At 49.1% G+C, this 23335-nt stretch overlaps 1 protein-coding gene across 2 annotated transcripts in view; it reads right to left on the bottom strand.

Moving 5' to 3' along the window:
* Nucleotides 1-4202: 4202 nt before the first annotated feature.
* ALDH2 (aldehyde dehydrogenase 2 family member) overlaps nt 4203-23335 on the bottom strand; it is a 28526-nt gene continuing 9393 nt past the window's right edge. The window contains exons 2-13 of one of the 2 annotated variants that reach the window (XM_069497176.1): nt 20790-20894; nt 19471-19611; nt 18348-18427; nt 15440-15551; nt 14831-14959; nt 14300-14413; nt 12533-12635; nt 11946-12130; nt 10038-10202; nt 7901-8058; nt 6541-6655; nt 4203-4604 (exon numbers count right to left, since the gene is read on the bottom strand). In XM_069497176.1, coding sequence (XP_069353277.1) covers nt 4572-4604; nt 6541-6655; nt 7901-8058; nt 10038-10202; nt 11946-12130; nt 12533-12635; nt 14300-14413; nt 14831-14959; nt 15440-15551; nt 18348-18427; nt 19471-19611; nt 20790-20894 — 1440 coding nt within the window. In that variant the 3' untranslated portion in view covers nt 4203-4571. The remainder of the gene's footprint in view (nt 4605-6540; nt 6656-7900; nt 8059-10037; nt 10203-11945; nt 12131-12532; nt 12636-14299; nt 14414-14830; nt 14960-15439; nt 15552-18347; nt 18428-19470; nt 19612-20789; nt 20895-23335) is intronic. The other variant, XM_069497177.1, reaches the window with a different exon arrangement.

Below are 23335 nucleotides of genomic sequence, written 5' to 3'. Positions count from 1 at the left end.
TAACCAAATGAAAGCTGGACGTTGTTAGGGTAGAAAACTTAGTAGGTGCTCATGGCACGGGTACAGAAAAACTTCTCACACAGAGATTAGGATGTAAAAGTATAAATTTTATCTTTTAGAAGGAGAGAGTGAGATTAGAGAGAAGGGAAAAAGAGGGGAGTTGAGTGGTGAGGCAGAGAAAAAGGGGATGGCATTGCACCCAGAGAAGAGAAGTGGGGTGGGCACACTGAGGCCAGTGACTTGCTGTTTTTATGGGTACAAAGAGAAAGGAAAAAAAATAGTGATTGTTGTCAGTTGATAACAGAAGCTGCTGTGGAGTAATCAGCCTGAGGCAGCGAGAGGTCAGGTTGTCTGTCTTTCCTGCTTTTCTTCTCCTGGAGACTTGGTTATCTCTGAAATGTAGTGAGGCTTATCACTGGGGATGTGATCTCACCCCTGAGATACGGTTTTGGGCAGGAAGCCGAGGCTTGGAGTTTGCACCCAGCTGTCTGTCTAGGAGCTTCTCAGGCACTCCTTGAGGCTATAAAACAAATTCTAAAAGGCAGTGAGCTGGGAATGTAAAGAGAAAGATTTACATTTCCTTTCTGTCTGTCTATTCATCTCTTTTCAGATGTGAAATGGACCCGGCAGGGTGCCTGTCAGAGAGAGAAAAAGCTGAGAGAGCTCAGAGGATTGATCTTTAGCTGTTACTGGGGAAATTGTGGGATTGGATACTTTCCTGTTATTTTTCCAAGGCGGCCTCTTTCAGAAGTCACTACAGAGATTGGGAGGAAATGGAGTCCCAGAGGTTATGTGGCTTGCCCAAATTCCCCTGACCAGCTCTGTGACCCTGGTTTTTTAAATTGAGATGAAATTCACATAACATAAAATTTACCATTTTAAAGTAAACAATTTGGTGGCATTCAGTACTTCCACAATGTTGTGCAACCACCACCTCTATCTAGTTCCAAAACATTTTCATCACCCCAAAAGGACACCCCCCACCCATTAGCAGTCACACCCCTATTTGCTTCCAGGGCCCCTGGCAACCACCAATCTGCTTTCTGTCTCTATGGATTTGCCTATTTTAGACATTTCATGTAAGTTGAAATCATACAGTATTTGTCCTTTTGTTTCTGACTTTTTCACTTAGCATAATGATTTTCAAGATTCATACCCATAGGTATCAGTATTTCCTTTTTATGGTTGAATAATATTCTATTGTGTGGATATGTCACATTCTGTTTATCCATTCATCTGTTGACGGACATTTGGGTTGTTTCCACCTCTTGGCTGCTGTGAATAGTGCTGCAGCGAACATTCGTGTACAAGTTTTTGTTGGAGTCCCTGTTTTCACTTCTTTCAGGGATATGACCCTGGCCTCTTGATTTCCTCATTGCATTGCCTGCCGGTTGTATGCAACATGGTTTAAAGAACACCCGCGGGGAGGTCTGTCCTGTTTGCTCTCAAGAGGACAGTGCTGTAGTTCTACTTATGGCCCAAAAGGTGGCGCGTCCTCAGCTGGGTTCTCCAGGCTGCATGAAAAGCTTCCTGTGTCCTTTGTTCAACCCAGAAGTGCAGCATTTCCTCTTGGAGCCTGTCAAGGCTCTGCCCAGAAACAGCAGCTTTACACCCAATACTCCTGTGACTGACCCACATCCAAATACCCAGAGAGATTAGGTGGTTCATAACCTGAGAACTTTTTTACTGCAGACAGCTCCTTAAGGTTCTAATTGGTTCCTGTCACTAAAAGTGCAAGGAGGGCCGGGCGCGGTGGCTCACGCCTGTAATCCTAGCTCTCTGGGAGGCCGAGGTGGGCGGATCGTTTGAGCTCAGGAGTTCGAGACCAGCCTGAGCAAGAGCGAGACCCCATCTCTACTAAAAATAGAAAGAAATTATATGGACAGCTAAAAATATATATAGAAAAAATTAGCCGGGCATGGTGGTGCATGCCTGTAGTCCCAGCTACTCGGGAGGCTGAGACAGGAGGATCGCTTGAGCCCAGGAGTTTGAGGTTGCTGTGAGCTAGGCTGACGCCATGGCACTCACTCTAGCCTGGGCAACAGAGTGAGACTCTGTCTCAAAAAAAAAAAAAAAAAAAAAAGTGCAAGGAGATTAATAATTGTCTAGGATGTCAAAATCAACCGTATGGACTTTTCTTCAGAGCTAATAGTGCCTTTCCTATTCATTGGTTAAAAGAGCTGATTGTCTGGCCGGGCGTGGTGGCTCACGCCTGTAATCCTAGCTCTCTGGGAGGCCGAGGCGGGTGGATTGCTCAAGGTCAGGAGTTCGAGACCAGCCTGAGCAAGAGTGAGACCCCGTCTCTACTAAAAATAGAAGGAAATTATATGGACAACTAAAAATCTATATAGAAAAAATTAGCCGGGCATGGTGGCGCATGCCTGTAGTCCTAGCTACTTGGGAGGCTGAGGCAGGAGGATCGCTTAAGCCCAGGAGTTTGAGGTTGCTGTGAGGTAAGCTGACGCCACGGCACTCACTCTAGCCCGGGCAACAGAGCGAGACTCTGTCTCAAAAAAAAAAGAAAAAAGAAAAAAAAAAGAGCTGATTGTCTTACAGCTACAGCGAGTCTGATGTGCTTGCCTAGGAGGCAGGAAACATTACATTCTCTATCTTTTCCAATTTGCTCCTAATGGGGTCCTTTGTAGCAGTGTCTGTAGCACTAAAAGATTGGCAGTGGCATCAGTATCCCTCAGTAGGGGACTCTGCAGTCTCCATGTTCTCTTCTTCAGGCTATAGCCCTGATTTTCTTATGGGGATCCCTCCCTCCCTTACTCTCAGCCCAGGTAGACTAGGGGGCTCTGCTCCTAGTTATAGAGGTGGACCTTAAACCTCAGGTGTAAGCTAATCACCAGGCTGGGTGTGGTGCTTCATGCCTATAATTCTAGCACTCTGGGAGGCTGAGGTGGTAGGATAGCTTGAGACTAGCCTGGGCAAAATAGTGAGACCCCATGTCTAAAAGAATAAGAAAAATTTAGCCGGGTGTAGTGGCTCATGCCCATAATCCCAGCTACTGGGGAGGCTGAGGCAGGAGTAGTGCTTGAACCCAGGAGTTTCAGGTTACAGTGAGCTATGATCACGCCACTGCAGTCCAGCCAGGGTGATAGAGCAAGACCTTATCTCTAAAAAAATAAAATAGATCTTTAGTGGAATAAGGATTGGTTATCAAGATGTGGCTCAGGCAGGGCGTGGTGGCTCATGCCTGTAATCCTAGCACTCTGGGAGGCCGAGGCAGGTGGATCACTGGAGGTCAGGAGTTCGAGACCAGCCTGAGCAAGAGCAAGACCCCGTCTCTACTAAAAATAGAAAGAAATTATCAGGACAACTAAAAATATTTTCAGAAAAAATTAGCCGGGCATGGTGGCACATGCCTGTAGTCCCAGCTACTTGGGAGGCCGAGGCAGGGGGATCCCTTGAGCCCAGGAGTTTGAAGTTGCTGTGAGCTAGGCTGACACCATGGCACTCTAGCCCAGGCAACAGAGGGAGACTCTGTCTCAAAAAAAAAAGATGGGGCTCAGCCTGGGTGAAATAGTGAAATACAGCCAGGGTCAGCTAATGAGCTTGAGCACCCCCAGACGCTGGGTACAAAAATTAAACAGAAGGCATATTTTTTCTTAGGAGAGGGTCAAACTTTTCCTCAAATTCTCAGAGGAATCTGTGATCACAAACTTAACAAACTATCTCTATAATTCACCTCTTTTTGTTCCAACTCCAGTACTCACCAAGGAATCTTCCAGTGACCAAGGACTAAGAAAACTAACTACTAATTTGCCAGGTACCTTGACTAAAGGAAGGCAGCATTCTGGAGAGGAGACTGATTAGTGAGATACAGATCTCACTTAAGTGAATAAACTGACATCTGGTTTCTAAATCAATCTCTTATAAAATTGGTCCAGCATGACTCTGTCTCATTTGGTCTGACCAAGTTTTTGAACTTACAAAATAGAACCAACCTTGGACATTCAATGTCTCTTTCCTGGTTTACCTCCCCACTCTCCAAGGGTGTCATGTTTAGGTTTTGTCCCTAGAGCCTACCTCAGGGCCTGCCACGGGTAGACAGCAGGCCAGAGGTATTTGTTAATCAAATCCATGAAACAAAAGCTCTTTACCCATAGCAGGGGAGGGACAGGAATTATATAGAGTGCCACATACCAATAGCAGGGACAGTATTCCCATTCCCTTGGGTTATTGAGATGGACAAAGAGTTACCCAAGAAGTTAAGAGCAGCCTGTGTTTAATGAGTTTTAGTCCAGAATACAAAGCAAGGTGCTAGCAGTTGTCGCAATGCTAATACTAATACAATTGTAAACAATGGCTTTTTCTTCTCCCATAAAGGCAAATTAAGGGTATATCAGAGAGATAAGATAAGATATTTGAGTCTATTTTTTAAAATGACCCTGAAAGCCAGCAGTTCAAAAGGCTCTCCACACACGCTTTACCCTACCCTGCTTATCAATTCAAATTCTGGGACTTTCTCTTGAGACTTTTAGTGTGCAGGGTTCATTTTTCTTGGTTTTGTTGTTGATCTTGCTGAACTTTCTGTCACTGGATGAGGAAGGAAGCCAGCTGGTTCTTTATGAGTTCTTCTGAGGAATTTTGACCGTGACCTATAAGAGGGGCACAGAGAAAGTGTGAGACCTCCATGCCTCCCTGTGATCTGTAGGCGCCCTCAGTGGGTGATACCCTAGTATAAGCAGACGGGGCTTTTCTTACTTCTAACTTCTAACTTCTTGTTGGCCAACCGGCCAATCCCAGGGAGCCCCAGGGCTGTGGCCACCCTGCCTCCCCCCAGCCCAGTGGTTCTCAACCAGGGTCCTCGTGCCCCCAGCGGACAGCCAGCAATGTCTGTGGACATTTTTGATTGTCATGGGAGGATGGCAATACTGGCACGCAGTGACTTGAGGTCAGGGATGCCTCTAAACATCCTATATTACTCAGGGCAGCCCCCACAACAAAGAATCATCCAGCTCCAAACAATAGTACCGAGGTGGAGAAACCTGACCTAGATTCATATTTTTCTCCACAAGATTCAAAGCAAGGAAAAAATAACATACTTCAGTGCTCACAGGTGTCTCAGTGTGAGACACCAGCAACCTCCCTTCCATTCCTGGAATAGCCATGTTTCTCTCCACCATGGCCTTTCCATAAACTATGCTTTTTGTCTAGAATGTTCTCTTCTTCCTCCCCTCACCAACTCAACTTCTGCTTATCCTTCAGGTATCAGCTTAAATATCATTACCTTGCCCCGTAGGCATCCTGGACGTCTCCTCCTTAACACTAATCACGTTCCAAGACTTAAGACTCTCCATCACCTCAAGTTGGCTCTTTCTACCCAATGTCATCCCCGAAAACCCAGCGCAAGCTCTCCACCATCATGCGCCACCTGCTGCTGCAGCGGGCTCTGCTCGTGCACCGTATGAAGTATGTGAACTGGGAGCTGGTGGGGTATGCAGGAAGCAAGGCTAGCTGTGAGCGTGTCTTTGTCACCACCATATGGTGGGGACACGGGGGCTCGTGATGCTATCATACCTCTTCCTGCATATATTGGAAAGTTTCCACACTAAACAAGCAAACATGTTTAGTTTATTCTAGTGAGCTTTTCAAGAGCACAGGTTGTGTCATCTATGTCTCTCTAGGCTCAGGCTTAGCGCTGTCATCCTGAATGAATGGCGTCTGCCTTTTCTCTCCTGCTCCACGGCTGGCTGGCCTGCCCTGAGCCTTCTCTTCTGCAATCCTGAGAAAGCCCAGCTCAATCACTATCTCTTTCTTTAAATATCACTTGTGTCTATATTTCCTGGTTAAACTATAATTAGTGTTCACTACAGAGAGAAAGTCATTTTCACTTCAGTGTATTTCCTTCCCGTCATTTTTACATTTATGAAAAAATATATCTGAGTATCTACAGATGTGTGTATATAGTTCTAAAATTGGCTTATATTGCATGTATATATTTTGTGACCTGCTTTTTACTTCAAAGGATGAGCATTTTCCATATCAAATATTCTACAAAAACATTTTTAATGGCTACTCAGTGCTCCATGATTGGGGTGTTCCATAATTTACTGGGCATTTAGGTTATATCTGATTTTTCCCTCTTAGAGATAATGCTGTGATGGACATTTATGGAACTTTTACTTTCTTTGCATTTCTGGTTTGTCCTTCAGGCTGTATTCCTAGCACTGAAATTGCAAAATTGAAGGAAGTGAGATGGTTATGGCCCTTGATATCTAATGCCTAATTGCCGATTCTTACTAGAAGCTTTTCCTTGCTGCTTCTGCCCACTGGGGTCCTTCCTCTCCTTCCTGCTTTTTAGGCCTTGGCAAAATGACCACGTAGCAAATGACCACGTAGGCCTGGTGGGGGCAAATCCCTAGTTACTTCTAAAGGCACAGAGCAGAGACTGGGTCTTTACCCTCTCTTGTAGCTTCTTGGGCTTAAAAAGAGAAATTATTATAATAATCGTAATAATCGTAAGAAATATTGATGGCCTCAAGCCGGAGGGAGAGGCCTAGGAGTGGCACCCAGGGCAGGCCCCGCACTCACAGTCTTCACTTCAGTGTACGCCTGCAGACCGTACTCGCCCAGCTCCCGGCCGCTCCCCGACATCTTGTAGCCGCCAAACGGGGACTGGGCCCCAAACACGTCATAGCAGTTGACCCTGTAATTTGAAATGAGATTGCAGAAATCACTGTTGGGACTCCTTGCATTGCTCTAAAATCTTACTGAGGAAAAATGGATGGGTAGCCCTGCGGTAACAACCAGCTACAGAGGAATCCAAAGCAAGCCCCATGAGATAAAGCCCGAAGTCATCTTCGTCCTCATGACGTGCTCACAGATGGACAGAACAGCTTACAATTCGAACTAATCATCTGGCTAATTAGGTGCTAAGCTTTTCCTTTTTTTCAGTGTAAAAAAAAAAGTATTAAATTTTAATTAAATTTAAAATTCACCATTTTAAGGTATACAGTTCAGTGGTTTATAGCATATTCACAATGTTGTGCAACCATCGCCACTGTCTAATTCCAGAATGTTTCTATCACCCGCAAAAGAAGCCCTGTGCCAAATAAGCAGTCACTCCCCATTCCTCTCTCCTCCAGCCCCTGGTAGCCACTGATCTACTTTCTATCCCTATGCATCTGCCTATTCTAGATATTTAATATAAATGGGATCATACAGTATGTGGCCTTTTGAGTCTGTCTTCTTTCACTTAGTGTCCTGTTTTCAAGGTTCATCCATGCTACAGCATCGGTACTTCTTTCCTTTTTATGGCTGAATCGTGTTCTAGTGCGTGGATAGTCCACATTGCGTTTATCCATGCATCTGTTGATGGACATCCGGGCTGTTTCCACCTTATGGCTGTCATGAATAGCACTGCTGTGAACATTCATGTGCACGTTTTTATGTGGAGGTGTGTTTTTATCTCTCTTGGGTATATACCTGGCAGTGGAATTGCTGGGCGATATTTTAGCTCCATGTTTAACTTCTTAAGGAACTGCCAGACGGTTTTCTACACTGATGGCACCATTTTCCATTCCTACCAGTGATATATGAAGGTTCTGATTTCTCCACCTACTCAGCAACACTTGTTATTTTCTGTTTTTTAAAATTACAGCCATTTTAGTGGGTACGAAGTAGGTGCTGCACTTTTAGAATCAGCATTACAACCACAAGCACCCTCAGCTCTGGTCTCCTGCCCCAGTCTCCCTGCTGCCTGCCCAAGGAGAGCTGCAGGGGCATCTGCACTGGAGAGTCTGATCTCCTGGAAGCAGGAGTTCTCTAATCTATTGGCCAGACCATACCTGACCCCAGTTCCCCAAATTCTGGGATGGTGAGCCCTGGATTCCAGAAGGCCCTGGCTTTGGGGAATCTCTGCTAGGTTGAGTGGTCAGTGGGAGGCTCTTACCACACGGTGCCAGCCTGCAGGGCTTGGGACAGGTAATTGGCCTTGTCCAAGTCCTTTGTGAAGACAGCTGCAGCTAGCCCGTAACTGGAATTGTTGGCTCTCCCAACAACTTCCTCTATGGTCTTGAACTTCAGGATCTGCATCACTGGCCCGAAGATCTGGGGTGAGAGAATAGAGGAGGAGGGTGTGGCAACATGGAAACACGCACTGTTGAGGTTGGGACCTCAGGTACCGGATGTGGGGATGAGCCCCCAGACATACCCTGAGGGTTCCAGAGGGAGATGACAGCCACCAAACTCACCAGAAGGCAAAGGAGAGGAAACAAACTGGGAGCGATTACCTTCCATGTGCCCCATGCCTTAGATACAGTATCTTATTTCTAAACAGTCCTGTAAGTTATAGGTTATTTGCATGTGATATATAGATTTAATGTCAAAGAATTTAAGTCAATCATACAGCAAATATAATCTAGGTGCAAGGCATGGGCTAGGTGCTGAAGAAACAACTATGAGCAAAATGTTGTCTCTGCTCTCAAGATGTTCCAGGTTATCTTATGCTTTCCCCACACTATTCCTGGAATGAGCCATTATTATTTTTTTTTATTTCTTTTCTTTTGACACAGAGTTCTCTGTCACCTGGGCCAGAGTGCAGTGGTGTCTTCATAGCTCACTGCAACCTCAAACTCCTGGGCTCAAGTGAGCCTCCTGAGTAGCTGGGACTACAGGCACGCGCCACCACGCTCGACTAAGTTTTCTGTTTTTTGTAGAGATGGGGTCTCGCTCTTGCTTAGGCTAGTCTCGAACTCCTGACCTCAAGCAATCCTCCCGCCTAGGCCTCCCACAGTGCTAGGATTCCAGGCATAAGCCACCACACCCGGCCCCTGGAATGAGCCATTTCTTAAGGAACTCTGGTTTCTTTTCATGGAGAAGGGTATTTAGAAACCAAGGTGTGGGTGGCAGGTGTGCTTGCTGCTGTTGGGGTGTCACTGCTCTCAGGGGCAACCATGGGGGGACTGGTTGTAAGGGGTTATAGTGCCCCAGCCAGTGATCATAATGCAGTCACTCTGAGCAGGGGATGACATGGCAGCCCAGAGGGGCCTGAGTGGGTGCTGGGGAAGACAGTGTCAGGGAAGGACTAGCAGAAGTAACAGCCAAGCTGTGATACAACACGAGCAGAAACTGGCCAAACTGGAGTGAGGTGAGGGACAGAGAGGGAAACGGAGACCCCAGCACAAACACACCCAGTGCCTATTCTCACTAAATCCCACTCTCCACTAGAAGGAACTCCTTAAAGAACTGGCTGATTCCAGGACTGGAGAGTGCTGACAGAGGTGGGAGAGGACAGCCAGGAGATCATGGTTGGAGTAAGGACGGAAAGTTGGGCATCACGCACTTCAGGCATGAGCAAAGGGCAGCTCCGGCCCTTCTTGGAAACTGATATCTGAGATTTTAAAGAAAAGCATCCAAGTAGTCATGATGGGAAAAGGGAAGAATTCTGCTGAACTTTCTTACCCTGGCTTTGCATTTTAACATTACTTTAGTTTGACTTATACATGAAAGGAGGCAGCATCACCAGGTTTTCCCTGTGTGGCGCTGCTAGGGGCTTAACCCAGCTGGGGGACGAGCAGCGGGTCTGAGCTCTGTGAGGGCAGAGGACACATCTTGGATGCACCTGTGGCTCAGGGTCTGCAGGGAGCCTGGCACACAGCAGGCATTCGCCCTGGTATTCATATTTGTGAAATGAATTAGAGCTGCTGCCCTGCATTCACAGTGAGCACTGAGGGGGAACATCAAAGCCATCTCGTTATATGGGGAGTCAGCCCTTAGGTCTAATGTGAGTACCGTGTATAGGAAGGCCACAGAAGGCTAGACAACTCCTTCCTAGACTCATGGCTCTCAGGGCCAGAACCCAAAGGCTCTGCTAGGGCATTTAGCTGTTCTCCCAGACAGCGGGTGGCCATACAGGCTGAAGAGGAGAGTGACAAGATCAGATGTAAACTGTAAATAACCTGTTCTAGGCAGAGCCGAGATCTGGCCCAAAGCTAGCAGATGGGTCACGGAGTCAAGATGCCAGACTGAACTATGCACCTCTCCTCACCCCCAGGACCATTCCCCAGGGCGCTAGCCCAGATGCTGACCTCCTCCTTGGCGATGGTCATGCCATCTTGCACATCTCCGAACACAGTGGGCTGGATGTAGTAGCCACGGTCAGCAGCAGGCCCCCCACCGCACAGCAGCTTCGCCCCTTCTTGCTTCCCGGAGTTGATATAGCCAAGGATCTTCTTAAACTGAGTCTCGTCTACCTGCAGGAGAAGGAGCCCAGAGTTATGGGAAGGCTGGGTTCAGACCCTTCCTAGGCGTCAGGCTTAGACTCACGCAGGCAATAAGACAGCTGGAAGATGGGCCAAGGTCATGAATAAGCAGGGTGGGAAGAAGAAAGACATAGGACGAACAAACATAAGACACAAAAAAGGCTCAACCTCCTCATCCATATCAGATCCATTTTTATTTTTCAACTACGAGATCAGCAAAAAATTAAAACAGTAAGAAAAGACACTAATGCTGAGGGGTAGTGATGTTACCTACCCTGGTAGAAGGAATGGGAGGGAGGGAGCGATGGGTGGAGGACAGGGGTTTGGCACAGTGAATCTGTTCTCTGCAATACTGGAATGGTGGGTACACATCATTACACATTTGTCAGACCCGCTGAATGCACAGCACGAACAGTGACCCGTAATGTAAACTCTGGACTCTAATTAAAACATATCAATATTGGCTCCTCAATGCTCACAAATGCAAGATGTTAATAAAAGGGAAACTGGGAGAGGAGGGAGGTGCAAGGGAGTACATAGGCACTCTGTGTGCCTTCAGCTTACGTGTTCTGTAAACCTAAGACCATCCTAAAAAATAAAGTCAACTAGGCCGAACGAGGTGGCTCACACCTATAATCCTGGCACTCTGGGTGGGCGGATCATTTGAGCTCAGGAGTTCGAGACCAGCCTGAGCAAGAGCAAGACCCCATCTCTACTAAAAAATAGAAAGAAATTAGCTGGACAACTAAAAATATATATAAACAATTAGCCAGGCATGGTGGCGTGTGCCTATAGTCCCAGCTACTTGGGAGGCTGAGGCAGGAGGATCCCTTGAGCCCAGGAGTTTGAGGTTGCTATGAGCTAGGCTCACGCCACGGCACTCTAGCCCAGGCAACAGAGCGAGACTCTGTTTCAAAAAAAAATAAAAAATAAAAAATAAATAAAGTCAACTAATTGAGGAAAAGGGGGCAGGCTGCCCCTGGCCAGCCCTAGAGCCTGGGGAGTGGACACCAGCAGTGCAGAGCACCCTTAGGAGTGCAGAGACCAGAGAGGTCTAGAAAGGTTGGCCAGGGCCAGGGCAGGTACATCCCTGGCGCTGTGACCCCTGGGCCCATGGGAGGGTGTGGCTGGAGGAGCCAGCACAGGCCCTACAAGGAGCAAGCCCAGGACATCGCTGGAATACAGACCCAAGTGGGAGAGGAGGTGGCGGTGATGGGCACGGGATTTACTTTTATTATAATTATTTTTCGTACTAGTTTTACTGATTAAAATGAACACATGATCATAGTATGAAAATAAGGAAGCAGCTCAGAAGAACATAAAGTGAAATAAAGTCCCTGTCCTACTCATACCATGGCCCTCAGCCCTCTCCCCAGAGACAACCACGGTTGACACAACTGTGTCTCCTGGGAGATGTGTTTTTACGGATGGCCAAGGTCCAGGAAACACACCTTTCCTTTTGCAGACACTCCTGGTATTTGTTATATATGTGCAATTTACATGTGCTTCCAGGATTAATTTCCACTTGCAGCCACCCCGTGAATGAGGCAGAGCAGGCCTCAGGGACCGGGAGATGGAGGCTCAGAGAGGGAATTTGGCTTCCCAGGGGCACAGAGCCATGATGTGGCAGAGCTGAGACTTGAACCCAGTCCCACCTGGCTCCAAGCCCAAGGCCCTTTATGCTTCTCGTGCTAGCCATGGACACCAAGACCACTCTGCAGCTGCCTGGCTCACCTGCGGCCCCTGCTCCGTCTTGCTGTCAAAGGGGTTCCCGACCACTCGAGACTTGGCCCGGGCCACGCTCCGCTCCACGAACTCGTTGTAAACGTCCTCCTGCACAAAGGTCCGGGAGCCGGCACAACAGCACTGACCCTGGTTGAAGAACAGGGCAAAGTGGGCCTGCTCCACAGCCCAGTCCACTGCAGGGAGGGGACAGGGGACAGAAAGGTGCCAGTGAGAAGAGGGAGACCCTGGCCCCAGTGGTCACCTCCCCATATAGCCTGTTCCCACCACCATCAGGGTTGGCGCCTGCTGGTGCCACAGACAGACACAGGGAGGAGGACCAATCTGGGAGCCCCCTACAGACCAGGACAAAGGACGTGACGGCAGCAGGGTGGTCTAGTCAGAAAGCAGGGGCGCAGCACAGCTGGATGCAGGCTGGACCCAAGGGAACCCCAAGGGAGAAGCCGGGGGAGAAGCCAAGGCCAGACTGTGCTAGAGTCTGGCCGTCACCCTGAGGCCCAATGCCCGGCAGAAACCGATGCTGCTGGGTGCCAATGACGGCGGGAGTGAGTGGGACTGCCCTCCAGCCCGACACTTACTGTCAGCATCAGACATGATGATGTTGGGGCTCTTGCCCCCCAGCTCCAGAGTCACTCTCTTGAGGTTGCTGCTCCCTGCAGCAACCTGGATTAGCCGGCCGATCTACAGGGAACAGAAACTGAGACCAGCTTTCAGCGAGGGGGAGCCAAAAACTACACAGACCCAGAGGAGAGCACCCCAAAACTTGGGCAAGTACCCGGATTATAGGAGACCTGGAGAGTCCACCAAATCTAGCTGTTCACTGAGCTGCCCCACCCTCTGAGCTTTTGGGATGACAATGACCACAGCAATACAAACAGAGTCATCGTTGTGTGGCTTCTGCACACTAAGCACGGCCTATGTGCCAGGCACTGTGCTAAACGCTTTGTGTTAAATTTGATCCTCATAATGACCTGGGGAGTGGGGGCGACTCTTCTTGATTTACAAATGTGGGAGCTGAGGCCCAGAGTGGTCAAGTCACTTGCCCGAAGTCACACAGCTGGTAAATGTGAGATCAGAATCCATACTCGGGCAGCTGATTCCAGCACCAGTTCAGACCTGCTACCCAACCCAGCCTTCTCCGCGCGATGTCCGGAGAGTCGCCCCTGAGCACACCAGGCTCTGTGCAGCGTGGCAGGGCGCTTCTCACTGCCTCACTGTGGGCTTCCCACAGCCCGGCACAAAGCCTCCCTGTGCTCATTTGCTGAATGAACACAGGTATCCCCACCAGGAAACCACCCGCTCTGTGAGATTCTCATCATCACCTCTCGGCATCAAGTTAGGCGGTGACTAAGCACAGAACCTGACCACGTTATCCTGGCCACCGCTCTGCCCTCCCCAGAGCCGCCATCCCTACGTGCAGACTGAATGTCTGAAGGTGTCCTTATGGCAGGTGGAACTGCCTGAAGCTCACACTTCCTTCTCAGAAGTCACGCGATGACACCTTCCAAGATTTCAGGGAGAGGAAAAAGTTTATGTCTTTAGAAGGAATTCTGTCCCTGTTTTCAAGCAGTTAATCATGTTTAAGGAATCACATCTTAATTTGCCTTTGTCTCCCCAGTGTCTGGTAGAGAGCAGCGTAACTATACCCCTCATCCGGTCACTCATTCACTCATCGAGCACTCTGGGCTAGACACTTTGTAAGCTTTATCTCACCTTCACGCCAGTCCTGCAAGATGGGTACAGTTACTATCCCCACTTCACAGATGGGGAAATGGAGGCTTCAAGAGGCTACGTGACTTGCCTGAAGCTGCACAGCTGGTGAGCCATGCTCAGTTTGACTTCAAAGCCTATTATCTTCCCCTTTGCCCCGTCCATACTGTCTCTACCACACAGATACTGCCACCGTCACAGAGCCTCAAAGACATCCAGTGAATCGACCCATGTCATAACGGGAAGGTCAGGATTTGAACTCAGGTCTTTCTGAAGCCCACAGTCTTTAACCACAATGGCAGTGCCGGTCAAGGAGCCTGGCACCACCACGGTGCTTTGACATGGGGCAGGCGGTCAGCTCTGGGCTTTAGTGTAGCCAGTCCCAGCCTCCTTATTCCACACGGGATGCCGGGTCCTCCCCTCAGCAGCAAGAGTGGCAACCAAACCACAAAGGGTCAACCCGGCCCCATCCCTCCAGGACCTCCAGGGCCCTCACCAGAGCTATTCAGGGGCAGGTCCTCAGGGGAGAGACCCTCCACACCACACCCAGGGCTCCCCTGAATGCATCATCCTTTGAGGACGGTGGGAGCTTGAGCCAAACACACCAAAAGCTTGAGGTCCCAGGGATGCCTTACCTCAGTGGAACCTGTGAATGCCACTTTGTCCACATCCTCGTGGGAGGCGACGGCAGCCCCAGCAGTGGGGCCAAATCCAGGAACAATATTGACCACGCCAGGTGGAAAGCCAGCCTGGGAGCAAACAGCCAGGGGACACTGTGCATCACCCTCGTGTTCCAAGGGCCTGAAGAGGGGAATACACCCCTTCCCAGAGAGGCTAAGACAGTGTGCCGAGGACACACGTGAGCAGAAGTCAGTTTTATGGGGTACTACACAGGAGTTCTCAACGGCACGGCCAAGCAGCCTGTTTCCTGTGGCTTGCCCCTCTGCTACAGCTTTCCCTTAGAACGATGGTTTTCACTCTTCGCAGGGGATCCTGCAATGAAGCCCAATGTAGAAAACAGGTGGGGGAGCCACCTTGGTTCATGTATGGTGACTGGGGCTCTACCGACACCCCCGTGTGGGACCTCTGAGGTCCCTCCTCAGAACTCCTTTAGAGCAAGCCCAAACAAGGGCATTTAGAGGTCAAGGCTGGAAGAAGCCACATACCTCCTTGATCAAGTTGGCCACATAGAGGGCGGTGAGGGGCGTCTGCTCAGCTACCTTCATCACAACCACGTTTCCAGTCGCCAAGGCTGGGCCCAGTTTCCATGCTTGCATCAGGAGCGGGAAGTTCCACTGCAATAACAGCCACCCCTGAGATCCAGGCCTTCCCTCAGAGAGCTACTAAACTGGGTAGCAGAAAGTGCCATAGAGCAGCAGCAGCAGCAAGTTCTGAACCACGTGCATCCCCCACACCTTGACTATAGGTTTAAGACGGATGGACTAGGCAGGTGGTGGGTGGTGATGATAGTGACTCATGTTTATTAGTGCTTTTCTGTACAAGGCACCGTGCTAAGCCCTAATCATTACCTCTCTAAGACAGGTACTATGTTCATTTCCACTCTTCAGATGGGGAAACTGAGGCTTAGGGGGACAGGGGACTTGCCCAAGGTCACAGAGTTCGCGAGTAGCAGGGCTCAGACAAGAACCCAAGCTGGCTTTGTCAGAGCCCATCTTCTCAACCACTATGCGGGCTACCCCTGAACCTCCACATTTGCGAGGAGCCTGGGCAAGACTGCTGAATCTCACGGCCCTCCCAGAGAAGCCGGCACTCACTGGAATGATCTGCCCGCACACCCCCACGGGTTCATGGCGAGTGTAGCTGAAGAAGTCCCCATCGATGGGAATGGTTTTCCCGTGGTACTTATCCGCCCAGCCGGCATAATACCTTTAAAAAAGAGAGAGAGAGCAAAGTAAAGCCTTAATCAGTGACTGTCAGGAACCCCTGCAAATCCTGGCAGAAAGAGAAGACTCAGATTGGTCCAAGTGGGTCTTTCTGATAACTCCCTTTGCTTTTGGCTTATTCCCAGAAAGACTTAAATGACTGCTAGGGTCACAGTTATCCACTCTAAGTAGCTAAACTCTACACCTCAGAATAACATAGGATGCTTGTCAAAAATCCACCAAATCCCAGAGGTCCATTTCCAACCTACTCAAACTGGCTCTCTGGGGCTGATGTCTAGAAATCAGTATTTTTTTTCTTCTTTATAGATAGGGTCTTGCTCTGTCACCCAGGCCCAATCATAGCTCACTGTAACCTCTAAGTCCTGGACTAACGAGATCCTCCCGCCTCAGTCTCCCATATACCTGAGACTCAGGCAGGCACCACTGTGCCCAGATAGTTTTTTTTTTTAAGAGTTGGGGATCTTGGCCGGGCGCGGTGGCTCACGCCTGTAATCCTAGCACTCTGGGAGGCCGAGGTGGGCGGATCGTTTGAGCTCAGGAGTTCGAGACCAGCCTGAGCAAGAGCGAGACCCCATCTCTACTAAAAATAGAAAGAAATTATATGGACAGCTAAAAATATATATAGAAAAAATTAGCCGGGCATGGTGGTGCATGCCTGTAGTCCCAGCTACTCGGGAGGCTGAGACAGGAGGATCGCTTGAGCTCAGGAGTTTGAGGTTGCTGTGAGCTAGGCTGACGCCACGGCACTCACTCTAGCCTGGGCAACAGAGTGAGACGCTGTCTCAAAAAAAAAAAAAAAAAAGAGTTGGGGATCTTGCTATGTTGCCCAGGCTCATCTCAAACTCCTGGCCTCAAGTGATCCTCCTACCTCAGCCTCCCAAAGTGCTAGGATTACAGGTGTGAGCCACTGGACCTGGCCCATAAATCAGTATTTTTAATAAACATCCAGATTTATTAAAATGTGACTGTTATACCAGCCCAGCACCACACACAAGCATCTGAGCACCATGGATCAAATCTGGTGGGGAATTGTGGCCCCATCTGACAGTTGGCACCTCCTGTGTGCAGGGCCCTGTCCCAAGCCTGGACAATCCCAGACAAACAGAAACCACCCACTGGGCCCCACCTCTTGTGAAGCTCGTTATCTAGACACACAGGGACACAAGTGACAGAAAAGCACAGCAAACCAGAACTGGGGAAAAGAAACAGCGATGTATTTATAGTATTATAACAGTTACGTGTTCAGGGAAGCAGGAAAAATGAAAGACAAGGGAACAATGAAGTGTGTGAGGTAAAAGAAGATTTCCAAAATGAGTGGTGTCTGGCAAGGTTAGCCTGGGGTCAAGGTGACCTGGGTTTGAACATGGGTTTGTGACCCTGGAGAGAAGCGAGCCCGGGAGTTGCCAATCTATGCAAGTCTGGACATTGCTGTTTCCTTCCCCTCATATCTGCACAGACACAGTCTGTGTTTTGCATGCCTCAGAACAGTTATTTCATCAGCACTAAGGTGTAATTGCTAAAACTCAGGAAGGCTTTGCCCAAGATTCACCAGGCTGCTCTCTTTAGGGCATCCTTGCAGAGCGGGTTTCTTGGTCTCGGCACTACTGACATTTGGGGCTGGAAAATTCTTCACTGTGGGGGCTGTTCTGTGTACTATAGGATGTGTAGCAGAATCCCGGGCCTCCACCCGCTAGATGCCAGTAGCACCCCTGCCCTGCAGTCAAGACTACCAAGACTGTCTCTGGACGTTGCCCGCTGTCCTCTGGGAGACGTGACCACCCTGGCTGAGCAACCCCATTGTCAAGGATGACTACTGTTTTTTTTGTCCAACCCTCCTTTCCTGGCACTGCTTCTTCCCCACCACCTCTGTCCACCTGTCACAGGGGAGCAGCCATTATTTGCACAATGGTCTGTCCACCCTGACCACAGCCACTCAGACTCAAGGCCAGCCACTCAGGGTCCCTTCCCCAGGAATTTGGCATTAGGACTAGGAGACTGCAGCTTAGTCTGGCTGGAATCAGTGTGCAGAAGCAAGGTGGAGAGCTAGGTCCCAACACAAAGACTGGACCTCAAAGAGTCCATGTGTAGCTGAGAAAAGAATGAAGCAAGACAGCAGGGTGAATGAGACCCATTCGCCTTTTGGATGCGCGGTCCCCTGACTCTCTGTATTGCCTAAGTTGGGCTGAGTCAGTTTATGTTACCTGCATCCCAAGGACTCTAACAAAACATCATTAGAAGGTTTATGATTAAACTAAACCCAAAGCTAGCAAAAGGAAGGGAGTAATAAAGACTAGAGCAGACATAGGCAAAATAGAGAATAGAAATACAACAGAGAGAATCAACAAAACCAAAAGTCTGGATCTTTGAAAACATTAACAAACTTGACAAACCTTTAGCCAGACTAAGAAACCGAGAAGACTCAAATAACCAAAAGCAGAAATGAAAATGGAGACATTATTACAGACCTTACAGAGATAAAAAGGATTGTAAGAGAATATTATGAACTGTACACCCACAAATTAGATAACCAAGATAAAACAGACAAGTTCCAAGTAACACGTAAATTACCAAAAGTGACTTAAGAAGAAAGAGAAAATGTTTAGGACTAAGCCACATTTTGATATGGAGGGATTTTCCCACGAGATGGAGCGTAAATGGAGTAAGCCTTCTCTAACTCCTGTGATTCTCTTGCATTTCTGTAATTCAATTTCTACCTCCCAACAGCGTTCCCTCCCCTTTGGCACTGCCGGAACACAGAACAGGAAACTTGAACCGGTACCGGAGACATTTGAGAACCATGTCCAAATCGACCAGGTAGGAGATAACATAAGGCTTGCCGTTGTCCAGGGTCTCCAGGGCCTGAGAAGAGAACAAGATCGGCAGAGACATGTTGATGCAGGAATGAAACGAAGCAAACAGGCTGATAAATTGCATTGAGGCCTGGACTGACAAGGGCTGGTGGAAGCCAAGGGTGAGAGTCCCCTTTGTGCCACTGAATGTCGTGGGCATTTCTGGGCCATTGCCCTGGCCTCTGAAAAGGCAGGGAGGAAGAGGAAGGGAGGCAGGAGGCACCAACTTCTCACTCAGTCCTTTCACAAATACCATTCTTTTAGCTTCCACTCCCTGCCAGATCCAGGTGCTAGGAATACAGAGCATGGAGCTTACAGAGCAAAGAGCCTGTGAATGATGACACAAGTCATCAATCACACGTGTGAAGAGCACTAGCTCAAAAGGAGAAGGCCAGATTGCCCAGCCCCGTCTAGAAACTCCAACCGGAGACGAGCCCTTTAGGCTAAAGCCTGAAGGACATGTAGGAGGCACCTGGGCAAAGAGCACCCAGGCGGAGGGAGCAGCAGGTGCAGAGGGAAGGCTGGTGAGGAGCTGGGTCAGGTGTGACGCCACAGTCCAGCATGACCCAGGTGATGGAGCCACACCAGGCAGGGTCTTGTAGGCCTTGCTGAGGACTTTAACCTAAATATACAGGATGCCATGCAAGGCTTCAGAGTAGAGTGCCATGGTATAACTTGCCTTTTGGAAGGTTCACTCTGACTGCTATGTGCATGACGGATCGGGGAGGGGAAGGCATTGCCTCCTGCAGGGAGAAGGCCCACCATGGAGGGGCTCAGGGAGAGGTGTCCATCCCTGGGGTCTCTCTCCTGGGAGGGCCTCCCTAGCATAGCTCTTCTCCCTCGCCCCAGACTCCACCTTTCTTAGCCAAACCCAGGCATCAGAGGAGACACTGAGAGGCCCCTCTGGTCGGTATAAGGTATACCCCAAAGGTGTCCATTCTATGCCATTCTGAATAGTCACATGTCAGCAATGTGTCCCAGGATGTGTTCACAGGATGCCACAAGCCCACTCACCACGTGGGAATTGAGGGCGAAAGAGGGCTGAGGACTCACCGCCAGGTAGGTTCGGTCTCGCTCGATCAGATCGGCCAGGCGGTTCAGCAGCCGGCCCCTGTAGGACGCGTCCATGCGGCGCCAGGGTGAGCCCAGCTGGAAGGCGGCCCGGGCAGCCTTCACTGCCCTGTTTACATCCTCCTAGAAAACACCCACGGAGGCAGCTCAGGACTTCTCAGCAATAACCACCTCCGAATACCTCACTTCTCGCTGGGAGACACATCCAGAGGGCAGCCAGCACCCAGCTGCGCAGGAAATCTGCCCCAGAACAGTCCTCCTAGCCCCGTAGGCAGGGCTCCACCTCCCAAACTGCAGATTTCAGCGACAGGGCTGAATAACACCACCTTTTCTCTCTCTTCCAGAAGCTGGGGTGGGAACAAGAATCCTGACAGGTTCTAAGAGTTTTGGAGGGAGAGGCACCCAGGGGTCAGTACATAGAAAGTATTTAGAATTTGAGTCCTAAGGAAAGAAGGCCAGCAAAAATGAACTTTCTAAGATGACTGGCATTCTCCAACAAATACAGGTTTTACCAGTGTCCCACTCCTTGGGGAAGTAGGAATCAACACAGCCAGCATTTTGTACATCAAGAGATGTGAATCAGGAGGCAGGGAACACGGTTTTCATCCATATTAAACACATTTACCATAGCCCACCCTCTGAACCAAAAAAATATTCATATTTGCTTTTGGCAAAGGAGGCAAGGCCTAACACATAAATGTAAAGGACTGTCTTAAAGCAGAGGGCAGGAAGCATTCTTGAATTATTTTTCATGCCCTTCTTATTAAAAAAAAATAAAATATTTTTCCTAAGAGTCTAATTTAAAAACTTTTAACATACTATTACTTTTTTTTAGTTCCTACCAGTATATATAATTCAAACCAACACGAGAGCTAGATCTCAGGAGACCCAAATTCTACTCAGTAAGATCTCCATCTAGCTGTGCATCTCCCTTCTCTGACCTTCAACTTCCAGGTCTGGAAAGGAGATGTTTTCCAAGTTGACAATTCCACACTATATGAATTATCAACCCTCCGCTGATTTACTTACTCAAAATTTTTTGTGTTGTTTTTGTTTGGGGACAGGGGTCTCACTTCATTGCCAGGCTCAAACCCCTGGGCTCAAGCGATCCTCCTGCCTCAGCCTCCCAAGCAGCTGGGACTACAGGGGTGTGCCACCACGTCCAGCTCATTTACCAAAATTTTTGTTGGCATATCTTAGTTGTGAAAGTAATACATGCACATGGTAACATTTCAACCATACGAAAACAGAAAATAAAAAACAAACCCATCCCTGCCCTAAGGTAAGTCATCAGCTCTCACCTTGTCCCCTTCAGCTACCTGACAGATGACCTCTCCAGTGGCCGGATTGACCGTGGGGAATGTTTTCTTGCTGACGGCGTCATGCCATTCGTTGTCTATGAAGATCTGCAATGAGAAGGAAAGAAGTGCTCAGAACCCGTTCTCAACCTAATACTGACCACCAATTTTTATTATAAAAAAAGATCAGAACAAACAGGAATTAGCCTCAGAGTAGTGTGGCCAAGAAATGAAAAGCAGCAGCCTCCCAGACAATCTACGCTGGAATTCCCAAACTCCACCCAGTGACCTTAGGTAAGTCATTTGACCTTTCAGTAAGTACCTTGGTTTCTTTGAAAAGTGAAGAGAATGTTTCTACCTATTCTAGTTCTCTACCACTGTATAACAAATCACTCCAAAACTCGGTGCTTTAAAACGATTTATAATCTCTCACAGTTATGTCCCCTGATTGGGTTCAGCTGGGCAGGGCTTGCTTGTGTGGCCGCAATTCTGAGGGCAGCTGGGGCCAGACTCATCTGAACTCGATGGGGCTGGATGTGCAAGATGGTGTCTCCACTCTGTAGTCTGGCACCACGTGACTGCTTGGGCTTCCTGACTGCACAGCCGACTCAGGCTAGTCTGACTTCTCACAGGCTGCTGGCTTCCCCAGAGAAAGCGTTCCAAAAGGCCCAGGTGGAAGATGAAAGGCTTCCTAAGACCTACCTTCAGAAGTCACATGGCCTCATTTTTGACACCAGATTCTGTTGGTCACAGTGAGTGACAGGCCCAGTCCAGATTCTCAGGTAGAAGAGAGAGCCTCCCCCTCTCCCTGGGAGCAGTAACAAAGAATTTGCAGTCACCTTTATTCTGCTACACTACTGTACAAGGTTGTCGCAAGAACTGAATTAGATTATTCTTTCATCCATTCAGCACATGTTTAGTGAATACCTGCGATGGGTCAGGTATGCTCTAGGGCTGAGGACATAGTGGAGACAGAAACCAACCAAGCCCCTGCTCTCAGGGTGCTGTCTTTTCTGCTGGGCACAGAAAATAAAAAAGCAATCAAATACACAAGACAACCTCAGATTGCAGTGTTAAATGCAAAGGAGAAAAACAGGATCCAGAGAAAGTGACTACGGGGTTGGGTCGGGTTGGGGCCTTCCCGAGGAGCAGACCTTTGACCTGAGTCCTGAATGATGAAAGGAGCCTCCCACAATAAGGAAGGGAGGGAAGAGCAGGAACGTGAGTGCAAAGGTTCTGGGACATGAATACGTCTGGGTGGTTGAGGAAAAACAATGGGGGCCAGAGTTACTGGTGAACCAGGAGGGGACAGGAGATGGGGTCAGGGAGGAGGGCGGTCCGTGAAGCCCTCAGGTCAGCATCTGCCTCCTAATTCAGACCAGGCCATCATTGTCATTGCTATTGTATTAACAAGGACCAAGCCAAGTGTGGGGAAAGACCTCATTCCTCAAGGGGCCAATGTCAGGGAGGTGGAAGCCTCTTCATTTGCTCAGAGAAGAGTCTTTGCCAAAGGTGCTTCATAAAGTACGAAAGTTTGCCCTCTGCTCCCAGGAACCAGGCAATAGTCTCAGAGGAGAGCAGAGAAGAGACCTCCCAGCAAGCTGTTCTCTTCAGGCTTGGGAAACTTGTTTCTTGGCAGGTAAGGGGGTCCACAGTCACTTCACCAGCACTGGGGCAAAGGCCACAGTGCGGTGAAGGGAAGGACGTTTGGCTCTCTGCCTGCCTTCCTCAAGGGGTCTCTTTGGCCCCGGCATCCCATCATGGCCTGGCCCTGGCCTGGAACCTCAGGGGGTCATCTGCAGTCACTCCAGGCCAGAGTCTAGGACCATGAACAAGACCAAGCCACCATGTGAAGCGTGGAGCCTGGCTCATAACAGGGCCCGGGAAGGGGTGCCTGGCTCAGCAGTCAAGAGCAGAGGTTCAGACAAGATTTGAATGAACCCGGGCTCTTTTGCTCCTAGTTTTGTTTTTTGTTTTTGTTTTTATTTTGACACAGGGTCTCCCTCTGTCACCCCAGCTAGAGTTGCAGTGGCATCATCATAGCTCACAGCAACCTCAAACTCCTGGGCTCAAGTGATCCTCCTGCCTCAGCCTCCCGAGTAGCTGGGATGACAGGCACGCACCCACGCCCAGATAATTTTTTTCTGTTTTTAGAAGAGAGAGGGTCTTGCTCCTGCTCAAGCTGGTCTCAAACTCCTGAGCTCAAGGGATCCTCCCACCTTGGCCTCCCAGAGTGCTAGGATTACAGGCATGAGCCACCGTGCCCGGCCGCTCCTAGTTTTGACACATAGTGCAAAGTCTTCACTTCTCTGGGTCTTTGTTTCCTCACCTGTACAATGGAAATCACACAGTACCACCTTCATAAAGTGGTATGTGAGGCTTCAAAGTATCTGTGCTGAACCAAGCATGGAGTAAGTGCCTGATGCGGGGACGATGGCGGGGCGGTAACCAAGTGGCCAGGTAAGGAGCCAGGTAGGAGCTGGCCAGGGTAAGGTTCCCAGGCTGAACTTTGTTCTGCACATTCTCTGTGGTGGAATCCGCAGCTGTAC

This window comes from Eulemur rufifrons, chromosome 21 (assembly GCF_041146395.1).
Source record: "Eulemur rufifrons isolate Redbay chromosome 21, OSU_ERuf_1, whole genome shotgun sequence".
Classification (NCBI taxonomy): Eukaryota; Metazoa; Chordata; class Mammalia; order Primates; family Lemuridae; genus Eulemur; species Eulemur rufifrons.
This window is presented reverse-complemented; position numbering and strand designations above follow the sequence as displayed.